At 35.5% G+C, this 20,640-nt stretch overlaps 1 protein-coding gene across 5 annotated transcripts; it reads left to right on the top strand.

Moving 5' to 3' along the window:
* The first annotated feature begins 1,001 nt into the window (after window positions 1–1,001).
* LOC114491766 (sulfotransferase family cytosolic 1B member 1) lies at window positions 1,002–18,237 on the top strand. 5 transcript variants are annotated; one of them, XM_036021447.1, is made up of 9 exons: window positions 1,002–1,105; window positions 1,504–1,547; window positions 3,225–3,427; window positions 3,702–3,830; window positions 7,406–7,503; window positions 9,425–9,551; window positions 10,198–10,292; window positions 13,594–13,774; window positions 17,187–18,237. In XM_036021447.1, exons 3-9 carry the CDS (start codon window positions 3,280–3,282, stop codon window positions 17,297–17,299), a joined length of 891 nt encoding a protein of 296 aa, XP_035877340.1. In that variant the 5' UTR covers window positions 1,002–1,105; window positions 1,504–1,547; window positions 3,225–3,279; the 3' UTR covers window positions 17,300–18,237. The 5 variants fall into 5 exon arrangements, with proteins under 5 accessions (XP_035877340.1, XP_028361845.1, XP_035877358.1 ...); XM_028506044.2 differs by lacking the exon at window positions 1,504–1,547 and having other exon boundaries at window positions 3,227–3,427; XM_036021458.1 differs by lacking the exons at window positions 1,002–1,105; window positions 1,504–1,547 and adding an exon at window positions 2,113–2,505 and having other exon boundaries at window positions 3,227–3,427.
* Window positions 18,238–20,640: the final 2,403 nt, after the last annotated feature.

Below are 20,640 nucleotides of genomic sequence, written 5' to 3'. Positions count from 1 at the left end.
TGATATAATTGTCAAGGCAAGGGGTTGGTTCTTGTAGTTGTATCTAAGTTTCAGAAAAATGTCCTTAACGAAAAGATTGATGCCAGAAACTAGAGCATAATAAAACCTTATAGGGTGGTTGAGGTAGGAGGGTGGAGGGCAGGAGCATATTTCTTCCCCTCCACACACACACTTCTTGTTCACTCCTTCTCTATACATCTATGACTCAGAATACAAAAAATCAAACTAAGCCCTAACTGGTGTAGCTCAGTGGATTAAGTGTGGGCTTGAGAACCAAAAGGTCGCTGGTTTGATTCCCAGTCAGGGCACATGCCTGGGTTGCAGGCCAGGTCCCTGGTAGGGGGCACACAAGAGGAAACCACATACTGATGTTTCTCTCTCTCTACATCTCTCTCCCTTTCCAGCTCTCTAAAAAGAAAAAAAAAGAAAAGAAAAAAATCAAACTAAAAAAAAAACAAAAACAAATAACCTAAGAGGTTTTAGAAATGATTAGACTAAAAGAAAGCAAATACTTTCTGAAACCATTAGTTCTATCCTATTTCTCCTGCCAAAATTGTAATTATATCTTTAGCATATGTTTGCTCTTTTCATGGTATTGGGAGCTCATGTGTTTTCCAGGAGAAAACACATAAACATGCACACAAAGAAACAACATAACTCTTCATCATGGGCAAAATGATTAGGAGACATGCTTATACATTATAGAGAAGCAACAGTCTTTCTCATCCACTGACCTGTCCAGTTCTTTCTCTACACTCCTTTCAGATCCTTTGAAGCCTTGTGGGAACATTCAAATCTACGCAATCTCTGACTTGGCTGACTTCAGGCCACCACCCTGATCCATTTCCTTCTCAGGGCTTCCTGGCTCTACCAGTTGTTGAAACAGCATGCCTTGCCTTTGAGTGTGTTTGTGTAGTTTATATGTTTCATATCTTAACTGCCTATAAAGTCACTGACAACTATATTCATATCATACCCTATAAGTTTATTTTTTCCCTTCCAGGACTCCCTAGCCCTACACTTCCTGGACTACTACCAGCTCCCAGGATTCCTTTTAACAGCTGCACTACTGCTGACAGAGAAAACCAAAAGGGGGGATTAAATTGTGAGTTAAAGTTTTCATTTTAAATCTCTCTTCTTGAAGTTTTTACCTTGCACCGACAAAGGATTGTGCTCTTTAAATGATTTTGATTTTGAACATGCTTGTAATTTGAATGCTTTTGCAATATTTTCATTTTTTTTCCACAGGAAATGCAGTTATTGTTACATTGTGCAGCACTTCTCCGGTCTTAATGATCACTGTTATTTTTCTGGGTTCAGCTGGGCTGTCCTGAAGTGTGCCAGGATGATCTTCTCATGAAACATTGAGCTTCATGAGGGAAAAAGGGATCCACTTCAAACCCTCACTTCTCACATTTTCCCTCCACCCCTCCCAGCAAACAAGTATGTGCACACACTCACTTTCCAGTATATTGAATATGTTGTTTATTTTATTTATTTCAGTTCCTGGGGTTTGATGTGGACCAAATAAAGCAGGACTTTGTACTGAGTGAGACACCTGAAAGAAATATTCTTTTCTCATTAAAAGAACCATTCAGCTTTGAAGTCAGAGGACTCTGTTTCTTCTAAGGGGTGCATTATTTTTCTTTTTTCCTTTTTCATTAATCTTTTTTAAAAGCAAAGTTTAGACAATTTAATTTTCAGCCCATGGCTTAACTTAAATAAAAAGACTTGTTAGATCATATAGGCTATAATATATAACTAAATAAAATTGTTACTTTCTGGTAGGATAACCAGATTTTTTATGAACTAACTTTATGTTCAAAAATAAATCAGTCTTGAACCATCTTCCAATGTAGCTGGTTCAAATGTTCTGGAACATTTGTTAACTCTGGAGATTAGTTATCTTATGTTTTCCAGCCCTACTGCCTGGACCCATCACCACATCTAAGTATGAACTCATCATCATCTACTGGTCACAAAGAGGCAATGTTAATTCAGGATTAATCCTCCTAGGTTTCTGAACTGCTCACGCCCACATCCCAGAGGTGACTATTCAGATTTGCTGCCTTAGTTTCACCTTGTTACTCACACCACTCTTCTCTGACATTTTTGTAGCATGGAAAGCTTGTGCTTTTTGTCAGGGGGAAGTTTGCTTTGTCAAAGAAAGATTTCCTTATAAACTGTGAACCTCTTATTTGAATAAGATAAATCATGAACATTTGTTGACTCTGGGGACAGCCCACCCATGGTAGATTTGCAGTATAACCAAGTGAGTGGAGCTGGAAAGACTGAAGTCTGTTTCTGCTTTGCCACTGATGTGTTTGGTGTCTTTAAGCAGACTCCACATACAGTCACTGTACGTGTACTCAATATGTTTGAAAAGTTGAGACAGGAGACATACGTGTAATCATTCCCAAAATGATCTTAGGAGATGAAAACCACAATGCCTGAAAAAGTGCATAGGATGGGAATAACATCAGATGACACATTCTAGAAGAAAAGGTTAGTGAACATAAAGGCATAGCAATTGAAACAGAAGGAGAGAAACAGATTTTTAAAAATGAATAGAACATCAGTGTGCTGTGAGAACTTCATGGCATCTGGAATTTCAGAAGGAAGAGGGAAAGACAGAAAAAATAGTTGAAGAATAATGACTGTGAAACCCACATTTCCTAAAAGCTTGATAAATCTGAAGTGCACATAGACACACACACACCCCCCATGAAAACAGCCACACCAAGGCGCATCATTATCCAATTGCTCAAAACCAGTGATAAAAAGTAATCTTACAATCAGGAAGAGAAAATACATGCTAATTAAAAAACTAGTAAGGAAAAAAAATGGTGAGAAACATAACAGATTTATTTAAGGAAAATGAGGCAAACTAGAGTGTGATTATGGGTGATAGTCAGTCCAGACACTTTTTGCATGAAGTCCAGATAGATACCTTTTAATGTATTTCTGTGTAATATGATTTTTAAAATTCAAAGTGAGGTAGTTTCATTTCTTTCCAAATCTTCCACCAAAGACCTTTGTCTGCTTGTCACTGAGCCAGTGGCTGCTCTTGCAATCTACAGCTTTATACCCACAAAAATGCCCTTTGTATCCAGATCTCTGTGTGCTCAGTGTGATAGAGGCCAGTTTTAATTTGCATTAGACTGCCGTGTCTTGAGGATTACTTTAGTTACTCAGCTTCTGATCTTTGTCCTCTTTCCTTTTCCAGGATTCAACTGTCAGTAATTATTCTATTAAGAATTTGTACAATCTTGTACAAAAATGGCCTCCCTAAAAGACATCCTGAGAAAAAGTTTGAAGATGGTCCATGGCTGTCCTATGGTCTATGCTTTTGCAAACAACTGGGAAGAGGTTGAACAGTTCCGAAGCAGGCCCGATGACATTGTGATAGTCACTTACCCCAAATCAGGTGAGTTTTGTGGCCTGACCAATGCAGGCCTGACTTCAGCCTTTGTTGCCTGAAAATCAGTTTCTCCATAAAACCATTATCATCCTCAGTAAAATTAATCCTATTAGTCAGTATAGCCATCTATTTGAAAGGTATTACATGGGCATTTGGGGCATAGAAAGGAAACTGCAGAATTAAATTTCTGATAGAATGTATTAGAATGTCAGGCTTCCAGCAGGTACTTTCTCCTTCAGATTCAGGTGATGTTTATAAAAAATGTTGCTTTTTGACACAGGAACCACTTGGGTAAGTGAAATTGTGGACATGGTTTTAAATGATGGAGATGTCGAAAAATCTAAGCGAGATTTTATAACTGCTAAAGTTCCAATGTTGGAAATGGCTGTTCCTGGACTGAGAACTTCAGGTAATTTTAAACCATTTGGGAATTATAATTTTGTAATGTTATTTATATAGCACTGTTAATTATTGTATTTATTACTTCCACTCAAAGAAAATGGAGTAAATTTAGTAACACAAAATGAAAGTCTGAAAACAGTGCAATACCAAAGCACATAGAGAAACTACAATTTTAGTCCATGACATATTTGAGTATGATAACAAGAAATGAATGAGTTTTGTTGTAGAAAGCAATTAAAAATTTGGTGGATGACATAAAAGAAATGTTTCTTATCTTTTATTGACTTTTATTGTGTAGAATTTGGTAGATTAGAACAATAAGCTCTTAATTTAGGACTTTGCTGTAGTTAAATAAGTAAAGAAACACAATGCCTCTCAAAAAATAAAATGTATTTATTAGTACAACTTATTTTTCATTTCTCAAGTGTTTATTAAGTGCTTCTAAAGAGTTATACACTGTTGTATGGGCTAGATACAAAATGATTAGTAAATTCATGTCCTAAACCGCAAGGAGCTTATGGTAATTTGGGGACATTAAATAAGTAAATAAAGTAAAAATATATAAATACTATTTATCTTATGTATCCAAAGAATAGGGCTCTATGGAAGAGAAAAACAGGAGAGTTTACTTTAAACTGAGTAATTAGAGATACTGCTCCTGAATTGAGACCTACTACCACACACATAGTTGGAGAAAACTTATTTCAGGAAGGTGAAGTATAAGTCATAAAAACCTAGGTGTTGAAAAGGTATTGGTATAGCCCAGGGACTAAAAACAACTACAGCAACCAACAACAGTAATGAAAGACTGGAAATTTGAGGTGCAAAACAATTAGACACTAGACAGGGACAGGCCATGTAGGGCTTGTAAATTTCAAGAAACTGTGAACTAAGAGAGAATGAGATGGTTTCTTGTAGGCAAGTGAGAGGGGTTAAGTAGTGAGTCCTGTCTCTTCAATGCTGCTGGAAACCTGGAAATAATTATGGTGCTGAAGCTGTGTATCAATTTAAAGAGCACAATCTCAATTCTCTGACCTGCCTGAACTCACCATTTTCATAGGATGAAAAGGACCACCTGGATATCATTCATTCTGTGTGGTTGCTTGATGTCAGAGAGCAAACGCTAAAGCTTGAAATTAAAGGATTATTCTGGGATAGACAACCAAAATGAGTGAAAAGTGAGTTAAGGCACCAGTCACAGAAAGCTATGAAGAAGTTATATATGCTAAGTAAAATAAGCCAGGTGGTGAGGTACAAATACCATATAATCTCACCTTTAACTGGAACATAATCAACAAAAGAAAAAAGCAAACAAAATATAGCCAGAGACATTAAAAATAAGAATAATCTAAAAATAGTCAAAAGGGAGAGGGTAGGGGACAGTGGGGAGAAATGTTTTCAGGAACTACTATAAAGGACACATGGAAAAAACCAACGGGAAGGGTGGGAGTTGGGATTGGCTGGGATGGGACGGAATGGTGGGGACAAAATGCAGACAACTGTAGTTGAACAACAAAGTAATCAAAAAGAAGTGATAGTATCAGATGAGTCAGGGATATAGAGGAGTGGGGATCATTGGTGGGAGACACATGGGTAGGAGGTGGTTAGTGAGGCTGCACAGCACTGTCAGAAAGTGAATTGGTGAGGTTCACCAAGTAAAGGAGGATAAACTGGCACTCAGGTTTACTCTGGAGCCTGAATGTGAATACTTGCGGTGTCATTATATATTCCCAATATTTATATTTGTGAATGTGTCATAAAGGGTTCATTTAAAGGATCTCGATGGCAAAACAGTTACATGACAGAAGGGACTGAGAAATTTTTCATTGAAGTTTAGGGAGGGAAGAGGAACAACAATGTGGGAAAAAAATCATAAAAGAAACAGACATCAGAGTTCACATCATGGCACTGAGGAATAGTGAAATGTGGAAGGTTAAGATCTCCCTTTTCTGTATGCTGAATAAAGAGGCTGCAACTACTAGGTCAGTAGAAGCATAATGAAATACCTTGTGGAATTTTATAGCTGTATAATTAATTTTCCACATAAAATTCAGGATGCCCAATTAATTTTTAAATATAGGAAGCTATTTTACTTAGTAAAGTATATCCTAAATATTTCATGGGGGATACTTATACTCCAAGGTATCTCTTGTTAATCTGAAATACAGATTTAACTGGATTTTTTGCATCTTTATTTCCTAAATTTGCTGATCCTATCTGCATTGATATTAAGGGGTTCTTCTTGATTCAAGTGTGTGCTATGCCCTATTCTCTATGGAGCTTTTGTTGGTGAAGAAAACAGGCTCTATGCCTGCCTTAATGGAACGTCCATTCTAGTGTGTGTGTTTGGGGGTGGGGTCAAGGAAAACACATGGCAACTGGCAATAAACAAATAGGTAAATGAACTATGAAACAAAAATAAGTTCTGTATGGAACCTTCTAAAAGGTTCTTTTAATAAAGAGACACTAACTGGCTTTTTAGCATGTGCAATACAATTTTGTTAAGAATTGAAGGATAGGATTGCTTTAAATTAGTGAGTCAGATAAAATTTTGAGCAAGTATGTTGTCATATGCAAAAGATGAGAAGACATGCAGGATTAACAGGTAATCTAGAGGTTAGACAGGATATAAGTAATATTGTGAAAAATATGCATAGGACTTTAAGACTCATTGGATATGAAACCTGAAAGAGGAGCCAATCAATGAGATCTTGGTGACTCTATAAGAGATGACATCTTTAAACATATATACCTGGAATAAAGGCCTCGAGTCCGTTATAAAAACAGTAAGTGAAAAGGGTAAGCCCAGCTCCCCCTCGTCTATGTCAGAAATTCTCTGAGTATGCCTTTACTCCTCAAGTGGCTGCAGACTGTCCAAGTCACTTATGTAGTGTGATCCTCCTGACTTTAAACACAGAAAATGAAGGGATGTTCTCTGTCTCAGGGAAGTTTATATATCCCTTCTCCAAACACTTAATGTGAAACCCACTTCTAGCACATATGAGTTGTATGACTTTGGAGAGTTCAGCTAACACCTAAAAGTTACACAACATTTTTGCTTTGCATATGCATGTAACAAATACAGGAAATAATGAAAATGCAGATACAACAGCTGATGCTACACAGAATGACATCATCAAAACTATAATAGCTGTTGCAAAACAGTGTGATGTAAGACTTACTAAGTATTAGTATCTTGTTGACATAGAGAAAACATTTTTATAATTATTTATAGTATGCACGGTGATGATAAAATTCCAAAGTGCTAAGGGGGGTATTATTACACCTCATTTTGGAAATGAAGAAAGTGAAGCATAGAGACTGGGATATTTGTCAAATGTCTCACAGTGAGTAAGTGATTGAGTTAGAATTTGAATCTAAGTGGACTGATCTCAAGACCTATGTCCTTAACTATCATGCAATATTTCCTCTTAGAATCCAGATAAATAATGCCTATGACTAGTTCAAAACTTAACAGCTTCATATACTGCTAAAACATATTTTGAAAGGTTGGTTGAGAAAATCAGGAAATGCAACCTTGTTGGAGAATAATACCTCTATATAACAAACTAAATTTTCCAGGTATAGAACAATTGGAGAAAAATCCATCTCCTCGTCTTGTGAAGACACATCTGCCAATTGATCTCCTTCCTAAGTCTTTCTGGGAGAACAACTGCAAGGTACACTCCAGACTGGCAGCCAATTTTTTAATGACCCTATTCTCTTTCACTCACTCACATAGAAATAATTGTTCACATGTTTCAATTCACTTCACACACAATTCAGGTCACACACTTTCAATGAAAGTGTTTCAGTTGTTTTAGTCTAAACCTACATACTGAAGTTTTGCAAAGTTATGCAGCAACAGAATTCTCATCTCAGCACACTATTGCTACTGTTACTCCCCAGCTGTCCCTAGATGTTCTGGTCTTCCCTGAAAACTCAACATATGGATGTTGGTATTCCGATTATCCATTTCATCTGAGCTGATTTTACTAGTTTGTGATGTGTGAGGAATTCTATGTGGTTGAGTTTTGTGTGAGGAATTCTATGTGGTTGAATGAAAAGTTGTTCATGTAGTCACCTCTTATTCTTTCTTTTAACAGATTTTATTTTTTTCTTCAGAAATTTCATTTATTTATAGACCAATTTTAGGTTCACAACAAAACTGAGTGGAAGTCAAAGTGCCTGTGCAAATACCCCTTGCTCCCACACACGCTTAGGTTCTCCATTATCAGTATCTCCCACCAGAGTGCACATTTGTTACACTTGATGAACCTACACTGACACATTGTTGTCACCCAAAGTCCATAATGTACACTAGGGCTCGTTCTTGATGTAGTCCATTCTATAGGTTTGGACAAATGTGTATATATGTGTGTAATCATACATTATAGTATCATACAGTGTAGTTTCACTGCCTTAAAAATCCTCTGTGCTCCACCTATTCATCCCTCCCTCCCCCAACCCTGAAAACCACTGATCTGTGTCCATAGTTTTGCCTTTTCCAGAATATCATATACTTAGAATCACACAGTATGTAGCCATTACAGATTGTAGTCTTTCATTTACTAGTATGCATTGCAGATTCCTACGTCTTTTCACAGCTTGATAGCTCATTTCTTTTAAGTGCTGAATAACATTCTACTGTCTGGAGGTACCAAAGCTTATTTATTCACTCACCTATCAACGGACATCTTGGTTGCTTCTCATTTTGGCAATTCTGAATAAAGCTACTACAAACAACCACATGCAAGTTTTTGAGTGGGCCTTATTTCTCAACAAATTTGTATAGATACCAAATGGTGCAATTGCTAAATCACATGGTATAGATATGTTTAGTTTAAAAAAAAAAACTACCCAAGTGTCTTCCAAACTAGCAGTGCCATTTTGCATTCCCATTAGCCGTAAATGAGAGTTTTTAATGCTCTGCATCCACAGCAGGGGCTGATGTTGTCAGTTTTCTGGAGTTGTGGTCATTCTAATTATTGTGAAGTAGTGTCTCAATGTTTTAATTTGCATTTCCCTTATAGTATATTATTGGGACATCTTTTCATACTCTTTTTTTTGTCTTCTAGCTTTTAGTCTGTCTTGCTAGCTATTTATCTATTTCATTGATTTTTAAAATAATTTTTATTGTTATTCAAGTACAGTTTTCTGCCTCCCCCCATCCCAGTCCAACCCCCCAGTACACCCACCTCCCTCCCATTTCCACTCTCCCCCCATTATTGCCCATGTGTCCTTTATAATTGTTCCCGCAAACCCTTCACCCTTTTCCCCTGAAATTCCCTCCCCTCTCCCCGCTGGTCACTGTCAGCCTGTTCTCTATTTCAGTGTCTATGGTTATATTTTACTTGTTTGTTTGTTTTGTTGATTAGGTTCCTGTTAAATGTGAGATCATATGGTATTTGTCTTTCACTGCCTGGCTTATTTTGTTGATTCTTTGAAAAGAGCCAACTCTTCATTTGTTTAATTTTCTCTAACACTTCCCCTGTTTTTAATTTTATGGACTTCAAATATGTTGCTTTCTTGCCTGTATGTTAATTTTTATTTTCCTAAATAAAATAGCATCCATTTGATCTCTTATTCCTCCTCTTGCAGATGATTTATATGGCTCGAAATGCCAAGGATGTTGCAGTTTCATATTACCATTTTGACTTAATGAATAATTTGCAACCTCCTCCTGTTACCTGGGAAAAGTATCTGGAGAATTTCATGGCTGGAAATGGTAGGTAGTCCTTGGTCTAAACTTAATAAGTCATTTTTTTCAATTTTAAATAATTGAACTGGTATGAACTGGTCATACTGGTATGACTTTTTATTTTCTAAACACTTATTTTTGCCAAATCAAAAACAAGTACATTCAAATACCATTTAAAGAATTAAATCAAATATATGTAATATTGTACTATGACTTTCAATATATAAACCTGGTATTAAACATTGGCTTAATGAAAATATTGTCTAATCTCTTTTCAACTGCTAGAAACCTAGTCTCAGTTTCTGCTCACAACAGAAACTGTTTACCTTCCCTAAGCAATTACTTAAATCAGTTATATGTATATTTATAGTATAGATAAACAGTTGATATGAGTAGTTTATAAAATAATAGTTTCCTTCCATGTGAGGTTAAGTATAACGTGTTGGAGGTCAATGTATTTTCAATTGAAATACTTCCTTGTACTTTATATATTTTTAACCTGATTGCTTATAAATTCATATGTGGTTGATACATATTTTTAAGTTGGCTTTATATTCTCAGTCCACATGGCTATTAAATTCCACAAAATGTTTGTACAATCTAACTTACTGTTCAGAAACAAATCTTTAATTTTATGAATACTTATGGACACAGATTCTTTCTCTGCTTTTAGTGGCCTATGGCTCCTGGTTTAATCACGTTAAGAACTGGTGGACGAAAACAGAAGAACACCCAATACTTTTCTTACACTATGAAGATATGAAAGAGGTAAAATGGTCGAAATCCATTATGGATAATTTTCCACTACATCCTGATGTAAAAGAATTAATACAACATTTTCAACTTAATGTGTAGAGTCCAAAATGATATGATTCCTTTTTCTGTTCTTCATGTCTGCTTACCCAACTCTTGTTAAGATCATTAATAACTTTCTAATTGTGAAAACTATGACATTTTTATTCCTCATATTTGTTTTTAACCATTGCATTTACTTTAGCAGCTTTCCTTTCTCCAATTTTCTTCTTCATTTAACGGGTTATTGCACTGGTAGTTTTCCAGTGGATCTCTCTGTATCACTTAGCCATTTTTTTTTCAGCTGCCTGGTGTATTTTGGTGCTTAATCCTTGCCCACTGTCACCAAAACTATTTAGGTGCTAATGGCCCTTCAAAACCTTTTCTTTTTACTTCTATGCTGAATTCAAACCCGTGCTTTTACTAAAACGACTCTCAAATTTAATGTGTTCAAACCTAATCTCGTTTTGCTTCCTTCTCTCCAACATATTTCTTCTTGGTTTATTCTCTCTTTTGGTTAATGATGTTGTATGTCGATTCACTTTTCAAAGCTTGAAAGTAAGTTGTCCTCATTGTCTTCCATATAGTGGATATAGTTCAACTGCCTCTTGAACATCCCATTGGTTCCCATGCCCTTATCTACTATATCCTTCAAATGTGCCCCCCTCCTTTATTTTCTTACTACTTCCTCTTAGACAGGGACTCATAAGCATTCATCTACCCTCCTGTATGCACTTGTATTACTTCAAATGCAGCTGCAAAGTTCCAGGCCCATTCTGGAGCTATTTTACTCAAATTAGGCAAACGTGCATGCACACATGGGAAATATGTTTAATCCAAGTTTCTCTAGTTCTAAAAGCCTGAGCATACAAATGAGGATTTTTTTTAGACTTTTGGATTCATGATGGAAGGTACCATATGAACCATTCTTGTGACTCTCACCTGCAGTAACTAATACAGCACCTGCACCATCAATAAAGGCTCAATGGCCATTTGTTGTATGAATAACTGATCCCTTGAATGAATGAATAAATAAACGAATAAGCAGTAATAACAAAAAATGTACTGACAGTTCTACTTTGCATACCAGAAATCATGTCCCAGGTAAAATGTCCCTTGTCCCAAGTATTTCTGAGACACCTGCAGATTATTTCTCACCTCTTATTAAAGAGTTTTGTTTTCCTGCTCTGCATGTGCCTCCACCCTCTATCACATTTGTTTGTAGCACATTGAGAACCTGTCATCTAAATCTTATCAGTGCTTGAAGCAATTTATGTAAATTTGCTGGCATACAGAGCTGCACGACTAAAGTGGTTTTTATTAATCAGATTAAATTACAAGTGCTTTATAAGAGAGAATTGTTCTTCTGTGCCAAGTATCTCTGTTTCTTTCTGGACACATGAGTAGTACTTATTAGTCTTATGGAAAGAGCAATTTTAGCTTCTTAATATAGTCCCTTTTCTCCACAGAATGGAGAAATACATTTTCTGGGATGAGCTGGTATCCAGACTCTGACTCACATGCTGTCTCCCACATGATGTTCTCCTGTCAACCTTTTCTCTTTCTGTAGCTACACTGCCTTATTCAAATCAACTCATTTATATTAATTTACAGTCTGTCCTAATCAGGGACATATCCAATAAGCATAAGCATATCCAATGTCGTTGAACCCCACTCAAATCTCTTTTATCGGTCATAATTAAAAACCAATTTTTTTACTCCAATATAGACATTCTTAGAAAATGTTTTATATAGAAGTTTAATAGAACAACAATAGAACAAAAGTATAATTTTATATCAAGAATAAAATTCAGAGAGAAGTCCAATAATTTACATCAGATTTATAAGTGTCTGCATAAATTCTCAATCAATGACACGAAAGAGCAATGCAGCAGAGGAAGATTCAATAGGTGCCAACACTCTGAACTTGAACTGTTACTGGTTTATAAACTGACATCATCAGTCATGCTTTGGCTGTGGCCAGACTATTCTCCAAACACTTTGAATCACTAGCAGAAATTGCTATTTGCTAATCCATCTGTGTGTTTCCCTAGTGTTACTAACTTCTCTTTTAGCTTTTTCACCATTGTCATGATTTCTGACACTGCACTGATTCTAAGTATCTCCACCCCTTAATTAGACATCCCATTCTTCTCTCATTGAGGCCTCACACATAAAACATTACCATAACTTCCCTTCCAGGGAACTCCCTGAAAAAATATAAACATGTGTATACATGCACACACACACACATGCTTAGAGTTAATAAGACACATTATTCAAAGCTGTTGCTTCACTTTGTTATTACAGATACATATCCTTCCACAGGACATCCAAGGATGTTCTAAATTTAATCCCAATTTATCTTTCCAGTTTTATACCTCTCTCACTCCTATGAACACATCAGATCTAACTCTAACCATTTTGCTTTTCTCTCCCTGGAACACACTATGAGACACTAATACCTCTAAGAGTTTTAACTATTTTCATTATTGGATATTCACTGCTCAGTACTACAAAACCACACATCTTGGTAATTTCTGACTCATCTTTTTTCACTCAGCTTAGATATCACCTTTCCAAAATCTTTCTATTGTATTCATGCAGATTTTAGTTTCGCTTCCTAAAAACTAACAAATATTGTTTATGTCATTAAAATCTGGAAAATGATCCATCTCTCAAATTTGGTTCTTTTATCCTCAATGGTTAATAAATAATTTATGTTTCAGTATCTTTGCACATTTATTAGAGTTTTATTTTCAATAACCAGTGTCTAAGCAAGTTTTAATCAGTATTTATACTTTATGGAAATATACTTGAAGTTGTCCATGAATTTATCATTTTTGCTTTTAAATATTGTTACTAACAACAAGAAAAAAATTTTTAAGGAAAAGCAGAAAAAAAGAGGTGGAAAGAATAAAAACAAATTGGTTCACTAAGTCATGCACAGTTCAAATCTGATTACAAATGAGCTTAAAATAGAACTTAGGCTTTTTTCTCTAAGTATTGTTAATATTTAGCCCAAAGTTTTAGTTCTTATTGTACTTTAAGTGTAAACTAAAAACATAAGATTTATAACTAACAAAACATTTCTAGTCTATTTTTCTTGAACAGAAATTATGTTTTCATTTTTATAAATATTTAAAAAAATTATTAAGAGACCCAAACAAATATGGATTCAATATTCAGATAAACATTTAAGAAAACAGATTATAAATATAATATTCTTTTACATTATCTTTGTCATGTTCTTGGATGTCTCTTTACCTACTAATAGAATCCAAAGCAAGAAATCAAGAAGATTGCTACATTTCTAGAGAAAAACTTAAATGATGGGATCCTAGATAAGATCGTCCATCACACCTCATTTGGAATGATGAAGAATAACCCTCTGGTGAATTATACACATATTCCAAATACAGTGATGGATCACAGCAAATCTCCTTTTATGCGCAAAGGTGAATATCTTTCTGAGTTTAATTTCCCCTTTTACTGTCTTATACATTACTCTGTAATGAGGATTCGCTTTCTGATCTCTGCTTTATCTCTTAGATACTTTCAGTATCAATTCCCTCAATCTGTAAAATTGCAACACTAAAAATAGTAACCACAAAAAACTGTCACATCAGATTGGAAATTATTAAAGGAAATAATCCATGTAAACCTATAGTCAAAATACCTTAAGTATTTGATATTTCTCCCCTTATTTACTACTCTGCTAAAAGGGAATGGTCTTGAAAATTTTTATTTCAGAATTGTCCTCACTGGCTTCCATATAGTGGATATAGTTCAACTGCCTCTTGAACATCCCATTGATTCCCATGCCCTATCTACTATATCTTTCAAATGTGCCCCCCTTCTTTATTTTCTTACTACTTCCTCTTAGACAGGGGCTCATAAGCATTCACCTACCCTCCTGTATGAACTTGTATTATTTCAAATACCACTGCAAAGCTGAAATGAGTCATTTCAAATTTGTTGTATGTAAATCCTCATCTTTGTCTAAATTGACACAAGCATCTTTCTCTTGATGATAAATTGTGTCAGCCAGTACAGCACTGTATTATTTTTTGAAGATTTTTTTATTTGTACAGAGAAAAGAAAGAAGGGAGAAAGAAAGGAAGAGAAACATTTATGTGTGAGAGAAATATTTATCGGTTGCCTCTCACAAAGCTGCAACCCAGTCATGTGCCCAGACTGGAAACTGAACCTGCATCCTTTTTGGTTTGCAGGATGACACCGAACCCACTGAGCCAGACAAGGCAGGAAAAAGTAGCACATTCTTTAAAGACCCCATATCATTTAGAAAACAGTGGTCCCTTTGTTAAAAAGGATTCATCAAGATAAAGAACCTTTGTTTTTTACCCTATGGAAAGTTTTTGTTACCTAAAAATACAGTCTGAATTACAGGAAACATGGAATCTAAATTTAAGTTGGCAAGATGACAACAGAGGAAGATGGCATTCATTGTTGAAATACAGCGTTACTTCCATTGTGGCTGGTTGTGTATGATTTGTGTTAAAGTGTTTTATTAATGGTAAAAAGAATGCATTTAACACATTATTAACTTAAATTTGAGACATTATGCCACCCTTTGGTTTTAGTATTCTTTATGGAGTTGAAGGGAGAGGGGTAGAATTTCAGTGGGTGCACTGGGAAGTAAACACAACCCTAGGAATATATTATGTACCGGAATGTGTGAAAGAAAACCCTTAATTCTGAAAAAATTATATGGTTAAGTTACTTTATAAAACATTGTTCTCCACTACTCACTAAAATAGAAAATAGTTCTAGTGTTTTAAAACTATTTTTTATTTTTTAAATCTCTACATTTAACTTTTCAAAACTAAACTATAGTATAAGAGGACAAAGTGAGTTTTTCATTGTGAGCCATGCACTACAGCAAAGAAGACTAATAATACGCATACACATTCTGGTGGAAGAGCCAGAAAAACAATCTTTATAAAAGAAAGCAAATGTTTATCCTGCTGGATTGTCAACTGGAACATCTAGGAGAGTTTTATCCTTCTCATATGAACACTGATACCACCACATGACCCCCACTGGGGTACAGAGGTAAAGGAGATAATCTCAGTATCTGAAATATAGAGTTTTTCTATTCAACCTAAAAAAGTGAATGCTGGTCTAATGAGAGCATGCCCTCCAGAAGTGGTAAAGAACACCTCCTTTGTAGTCAGATTGATCTGGAATTCATCCAGACTATGCCAGTCCCTGAACTTATGACTCTGAATGCATTAATCAGTATGCCAAAACCCTGGCTGTATCACTGAAAATACAAAGTACTAAAATCTATGGCACAAGTTTTGGGGGAAGATTATGCTAAATGGCTATGTAAGTATTTGGTATATTTTGCTGATCATAAATAATACAAAAAAGTAGCAAGTCTTGTTAAAAAGTTCAAGATCCCACTATCCATTTACTCATTTATGCATTCAATAAATATTTAAGGCATATACACTCGCTCAGTAATTTGCTCAGAGGAAACTCTTCATCAACACCTATATGTAGCACATATTCTCTAGGCTGTTGCAAGGTTGAATGACACATGATCTGCCTCAGGAGGCTCCTAATGCAATGCAGAAGGCATGCACACAAATGGATGCTGAGAAGGGCTGGAAGTGAAATGGCCAAAGGGCCAGGCACACTCAAGTCTTGAATGATGCTATGTTGCATAGATCAATGTTATAATTTAATTACATAATAGTAAAGGTGGTAAGGACAGGATAGGTGATGTCCAGTATTTATACCCATGCCCCAAATTGCAAGAAAACAGAAATACCTGAGCTTTGCCATCATTTTCTGTATCAGAAAATGTACACTTTCCTTATTCTTATGAAGCAAATGTGTTTGCATGTGTTATGTAACTTATACTCTAAATGGACAATTTTGGAATGCTTTGTATATGGCTCTTTATTATTTAAGTATGTGCTCTCTGTTTTTAATACCTTTGCAGTTGTACTATCCTGAATATATTTACGCTACCCTCACATACATTTTTAAGAACCCTTGTCATCTGGTAAACATAGAATGAATTATAATAACCAGGAAAACAGCCTAAGGGGATGTTTTTCATTAAAAGGACTTGAAATTCTCATCAAGTCATCACAAGTTAATATATATTGCAACTGAGTAAGATATATTTAATATTGATTATTTTATAGTATTACCAAGTAAATGTTTTCTTCCAAGTGCATTGGCAGTCTGCTAGAATTTATTTATTTTTTAAATAAATACTTATAAGCATCCAAGTTTAAGATATTAAATAAGTTCCAATCACAAAGTTTACTTTTGTAAAGGTCATTCATGAATGTTATGTTTGATGTTATTCTTCTCATCTAAAATGCAAACAAAATATAAGTCTAATGAACTCAGAAATCACAAGTATCCTACAAGTATTATACCATCCTCATTTATGCATTCTGGGAACTGATACTTACCAGCTCTCTATTTTATGGATTGCTTGTGCAGATGAACCCTCCTTTGTACAGTTTGCAAAGTAACTCATGATATAAAATATGTCCTCACCAGTGTACAGTCGTAACCCTATGACCCAGGACAATGAGAAACACTAAAGTTCTTTCAGGAAACTACGAAGTGTACTGTCCATAAATTTAGACAAGAGAATTAACCCATTTCAGAATATGGCTCTAAATTTCAGACTCTATAGTTATAAGCTACTTTTTAGATGGTAGAAATTACCAGTAAAACAGAAATGACATTTTGAAATATTCAAATACAAAGGGAAGTCTTTCTTTAACTTTTACAACCTTTTCTTTTGCTCTATGCTAGCTTTCCCACATAATGGAAATATGTTATTCCTTCATATGTTTTTGTACTTCTTATTTTTAGGCATTGCAGGTGACTGGAAGAATCACTTCACAGTGGCCCAAAATGAGAAATTCGATGCCATCTATGGGAAGGAAATGTCTGGAAGTACACTGCAGTTTCGCACGGACTTCTAGAGAACCTCAGCTGCGATTCTGAAAGAACCAGCATGCAATTTGTTGGCACAGGGGCAGTTATGACTTGAGTTGGGCAATCAAACGGGTTTTTAAAGAAGCAGACATACTTTTAAAACTTTGATCTTTCAGTGTGATTGATCAGTTCCCAATTTTGCTCCTGACTCTGAAATTCTAAATTCTATAAAGTTAAGGCCAATCATTACCTTTTTGTAAACTGTTTGTGCCTTTTTGTAGACTAGTATTTCTGAGAAAGTATTTACCCTACCCAATTTCCATATATTTTGGCTGAAAATTAAGTTTTTCTCCCTGTAACCATGGCCTGAGAAATTTGCACAATGACACCATATTTCCTATCTCTGCCCCAATTTCCTTTTGCTGCATATTTGATTCTGGACACTCTGTTCCACTGCTGTCTCTGGATTTCAAGGTGTTCCCTGAGTCATAGCTCCAGTGCTTCCAAACTCTCTATTGTGATAACATGGTTCTTTGTGGTTCAGACTTTGGAGCTGTTTTTATCCCTAGTCTGAATATCCAAATTTCTAATTTCTGAATTTCCAAAGGTGAAAGGCCTACATGAGTCTCCTTTGTACTCCTCTTCTCTGGCAACAGGAGCTCTACCCTGAGAGCCTGACTGAGGACTGGAACCTGTTTCCTGGGGACAGTACCTCCCACATCCAACCAGAGTGTTATGAACTGCTGAGAATTGCCTAGTGTTGTGCATTGGTCTCCATTTGGGGATGTCAGTTTATTTCTTCTTGGTTCCAGTTCCCTGGGCCCTTACTTGTTCTGGAGATGAGTTCTGACACATAACCAACACCCTGAGTCACAACTGAGATGGCTACATTAACTTGGGTTACATTTTTCTTCTTGAGGTGAATCTATGCTGTAGGCCTCTGTATGTGGAATATCTCCTCTAGCTTGTAACTCGTCTTTCCCAGTGCCAGTGGAGGACTGATCCAATGCCAAGTGCAAACTTCCTAAGAGTGATATGTCTGTGATTCTGGAGATAGTTGAGCCTTATTATCTATCATTTACATTATAAATTACTTCAGAAGATGAAATTTGTGTTTATGTATATATCCACATAATCATATATCCACTTGATTTATTATCTTTCTTAATAATAAATTAATGTGGTGCAAACTTGTGACACTATGGCCTGTTTTTGAAAAATAATTAAATATCTCTGAACTAGCCTTTTATGTGTATAATAGATTAGCTGCACTAACTGCCTTCACTAACAACATAAAATGATTTCCACTTTCCTTAGTTTTTCTTTGTGGGCTTAGCTTTTCTTTCTTTCTATGTCTCTGAAACTGGACTTTATTCAAAAATTTTAAGTGAGCATTAGCTACATCCCAGGTAATCTTATAGGTACTAGAAATAAAGTGAAGAAAAAAATAGAATTTAGATTTCCTTTCACCTTTCTTACAGGTTGTTGCCTCTTCTCCATTTTTAAAACTTGGTTACAAATGGCAACACCCTGGCTCACTGTCTCCTGACCTGGTGGTCCACACCACACAGTAGCAGTCCCACTAGAATTCCAGCTTCTAGGTTTCCTAGTATTCTTTGAAATCATTTAGTGAACTTCCACCAAATTACTTTTCCTAAAACAGTGAATTTATTGTTATTTCTCTTTTTCATAGCTATTGGTGTAATTTTTAAACAAAACCACTTATAATAATCCCCATTTCTTTTTTCTATAACCAAAGACTGTGATTTAAGGACAGTGATTGTAAATATCTGGCAATGACAATTACTGTCTCATTCATGGATCCTCACAGAGCAAGTCAAGGAATTGTTCTTTTAAGAAGCCAAAGTGTGGCTTAAATTTTTTTCATCATGACATTCAAAGCAAGTGCTACAATTTGTTTAGAGTACCTATATAATAAGTACCTATCATGAATCTTTGTCATTATTGATGAAAGTAAAAGGGCCAAAAATTCTTCCAAGGGAGCAACAGTTTGGATTTTCCTTTAGTGACTCACTTAAGCTTTAGAAAACTGAATAAACAAGATTTTAGTTTCCTTATCTGGAAAATTAAGTAATTGGTTTGTGTTCTTCCACATTGTAAAATTATCTGGCTGTAATTGCTGTCTGCTTTGTGACAACAATAATTAAACGTTTTTTACATGTGTAAATATGTACACACGTCTATATGAAAATATATAATACATGTATGTGTGTGTACATATCCCACTGCTTCTGTTTCTTTAATGAGTACTGTACATATTCTAAGCCTTATTGCTATTGTACATTTCCATGAAAGTATTGGACTAAGTCATTGGATTATCCCCAGTTATTATGTAAGTATTGTGAACTTCCAATCAGTTAGAAGCCATTTAAGACTATAAATTCCTTCTCCATAACTCTTCTATCGGGTAAAACAGTAGCAGAAAGCACTCTACCTCTTATGCCAACATCTGCTAACAAGGAGGCCAAAACATGGCTGCATCTCCTTGTCCTCTGCCCTATTAAGCACTCCACGAAACTCGTTCTAAAAGATGCTCCTGAGTGAGATGGAAAATTTACTTAACGGTAGTGGGAATCAGGTGATCAGGTCAGAATTCTAACTCTAGGGCATCATTCCAGTTGCCTGGTGATTTTAAACTTTTAGCTTGTAGTGTGTTTGAAAGAATGGCAAAATGATTTTACCTAGACCTCATGTAGTCTTTAATTACCAATGCTATATTTTCACGTAAAGAAAATTATTTAATCTGAGAAACATATCAAAAGTTGAGAAAATTAAAGTGCTATTAATTAAGATATACTGTTTCCAATTAATTGTTTCTGACCAATAGTTTTTCATTGTGTGCTTTAAATAACTTTTCTTTAAAACTTTGGGATTTATAATAGCACATTTGATCAGCCACTTACACTTATTCCTAATGTCAGCCCATATGATCACATCAGTTCAACCAGATTCTATATATTTATTTTTACAGAGGAGGGGAGGGAGGGAGAAAGAGAGGGATTGAAATACCAATGTGTGGCTGCTTCTTGCACATCCCTCGCTGAGCGCCTGGCCAGCAGCCTAGGCATATGCCCTGACTAGGAATCCGACCAGTGACCTTTTGGTTCACAGGTCAGCACTTAATCCACTGAGCCACACTAGTCAGGGCTAAATCAGATTTATTTTTATTAGCATTTTATTATTTCACAATGAAGAATATTTGAGTGAATTCAGACAAGAGGTATGATTTTACAGTCTTAGCAATGCATCCTCAATACCATATCTTCTCCTTTCCATATCTTGTGTAATTATAAACCAATCACCTTGACTTAACACTTTTTAGATAAGTTGAGAAAAGTACCAAGTGATTTGGAGTTCTAAGGACAGT

The sequence above is a fragment of the Phyllostomus discolor genome, chromosome 1 (genome assembly GCF_004126475.2).
Source record: "Phyllostomus discolor isolate MPI-MPIP mPhyDis1 chromosome 1, mPhyDis1.pri.v3, whole genome shotgun sequence".
Taxonomy (NCBI): Eukaryota; Metazoa; Chordata; class Mammalia; order Chiroptera; family Phyllostomidae; genus Phyllostomus; species Phyllostomus discolor.
Note: the sequence above shows the minus strand (reverse complement) of the source record. Positions and strands in the feature narration are given on the sequence as shown.

Bases quoted from the DNA above. Each gene is read 5' to 3' on its own strand.
- LOC114491766 (XM_028506044.2), top strand. From the start codon at position 3,280: ATGGCCTCCCTAAAAGACATCCTGAGAAAAAGTTTGAAGATGGTCCAT. The intron at 3,428-3,701 runs GTGAGTTTTGTG...TTTTTGACACAG, and splicing joins AGTCACTTACCCCAAATCAG to GAACCACTTGGGTAAGTGAA. The intron at 9,552-10,197 runs GTAGGTAGTCCT...CTCTGCTTTTAG, and splicing joins GAATTTCATGGCTGGAAATG to TGGCCTATGGCTCCTGGTTT.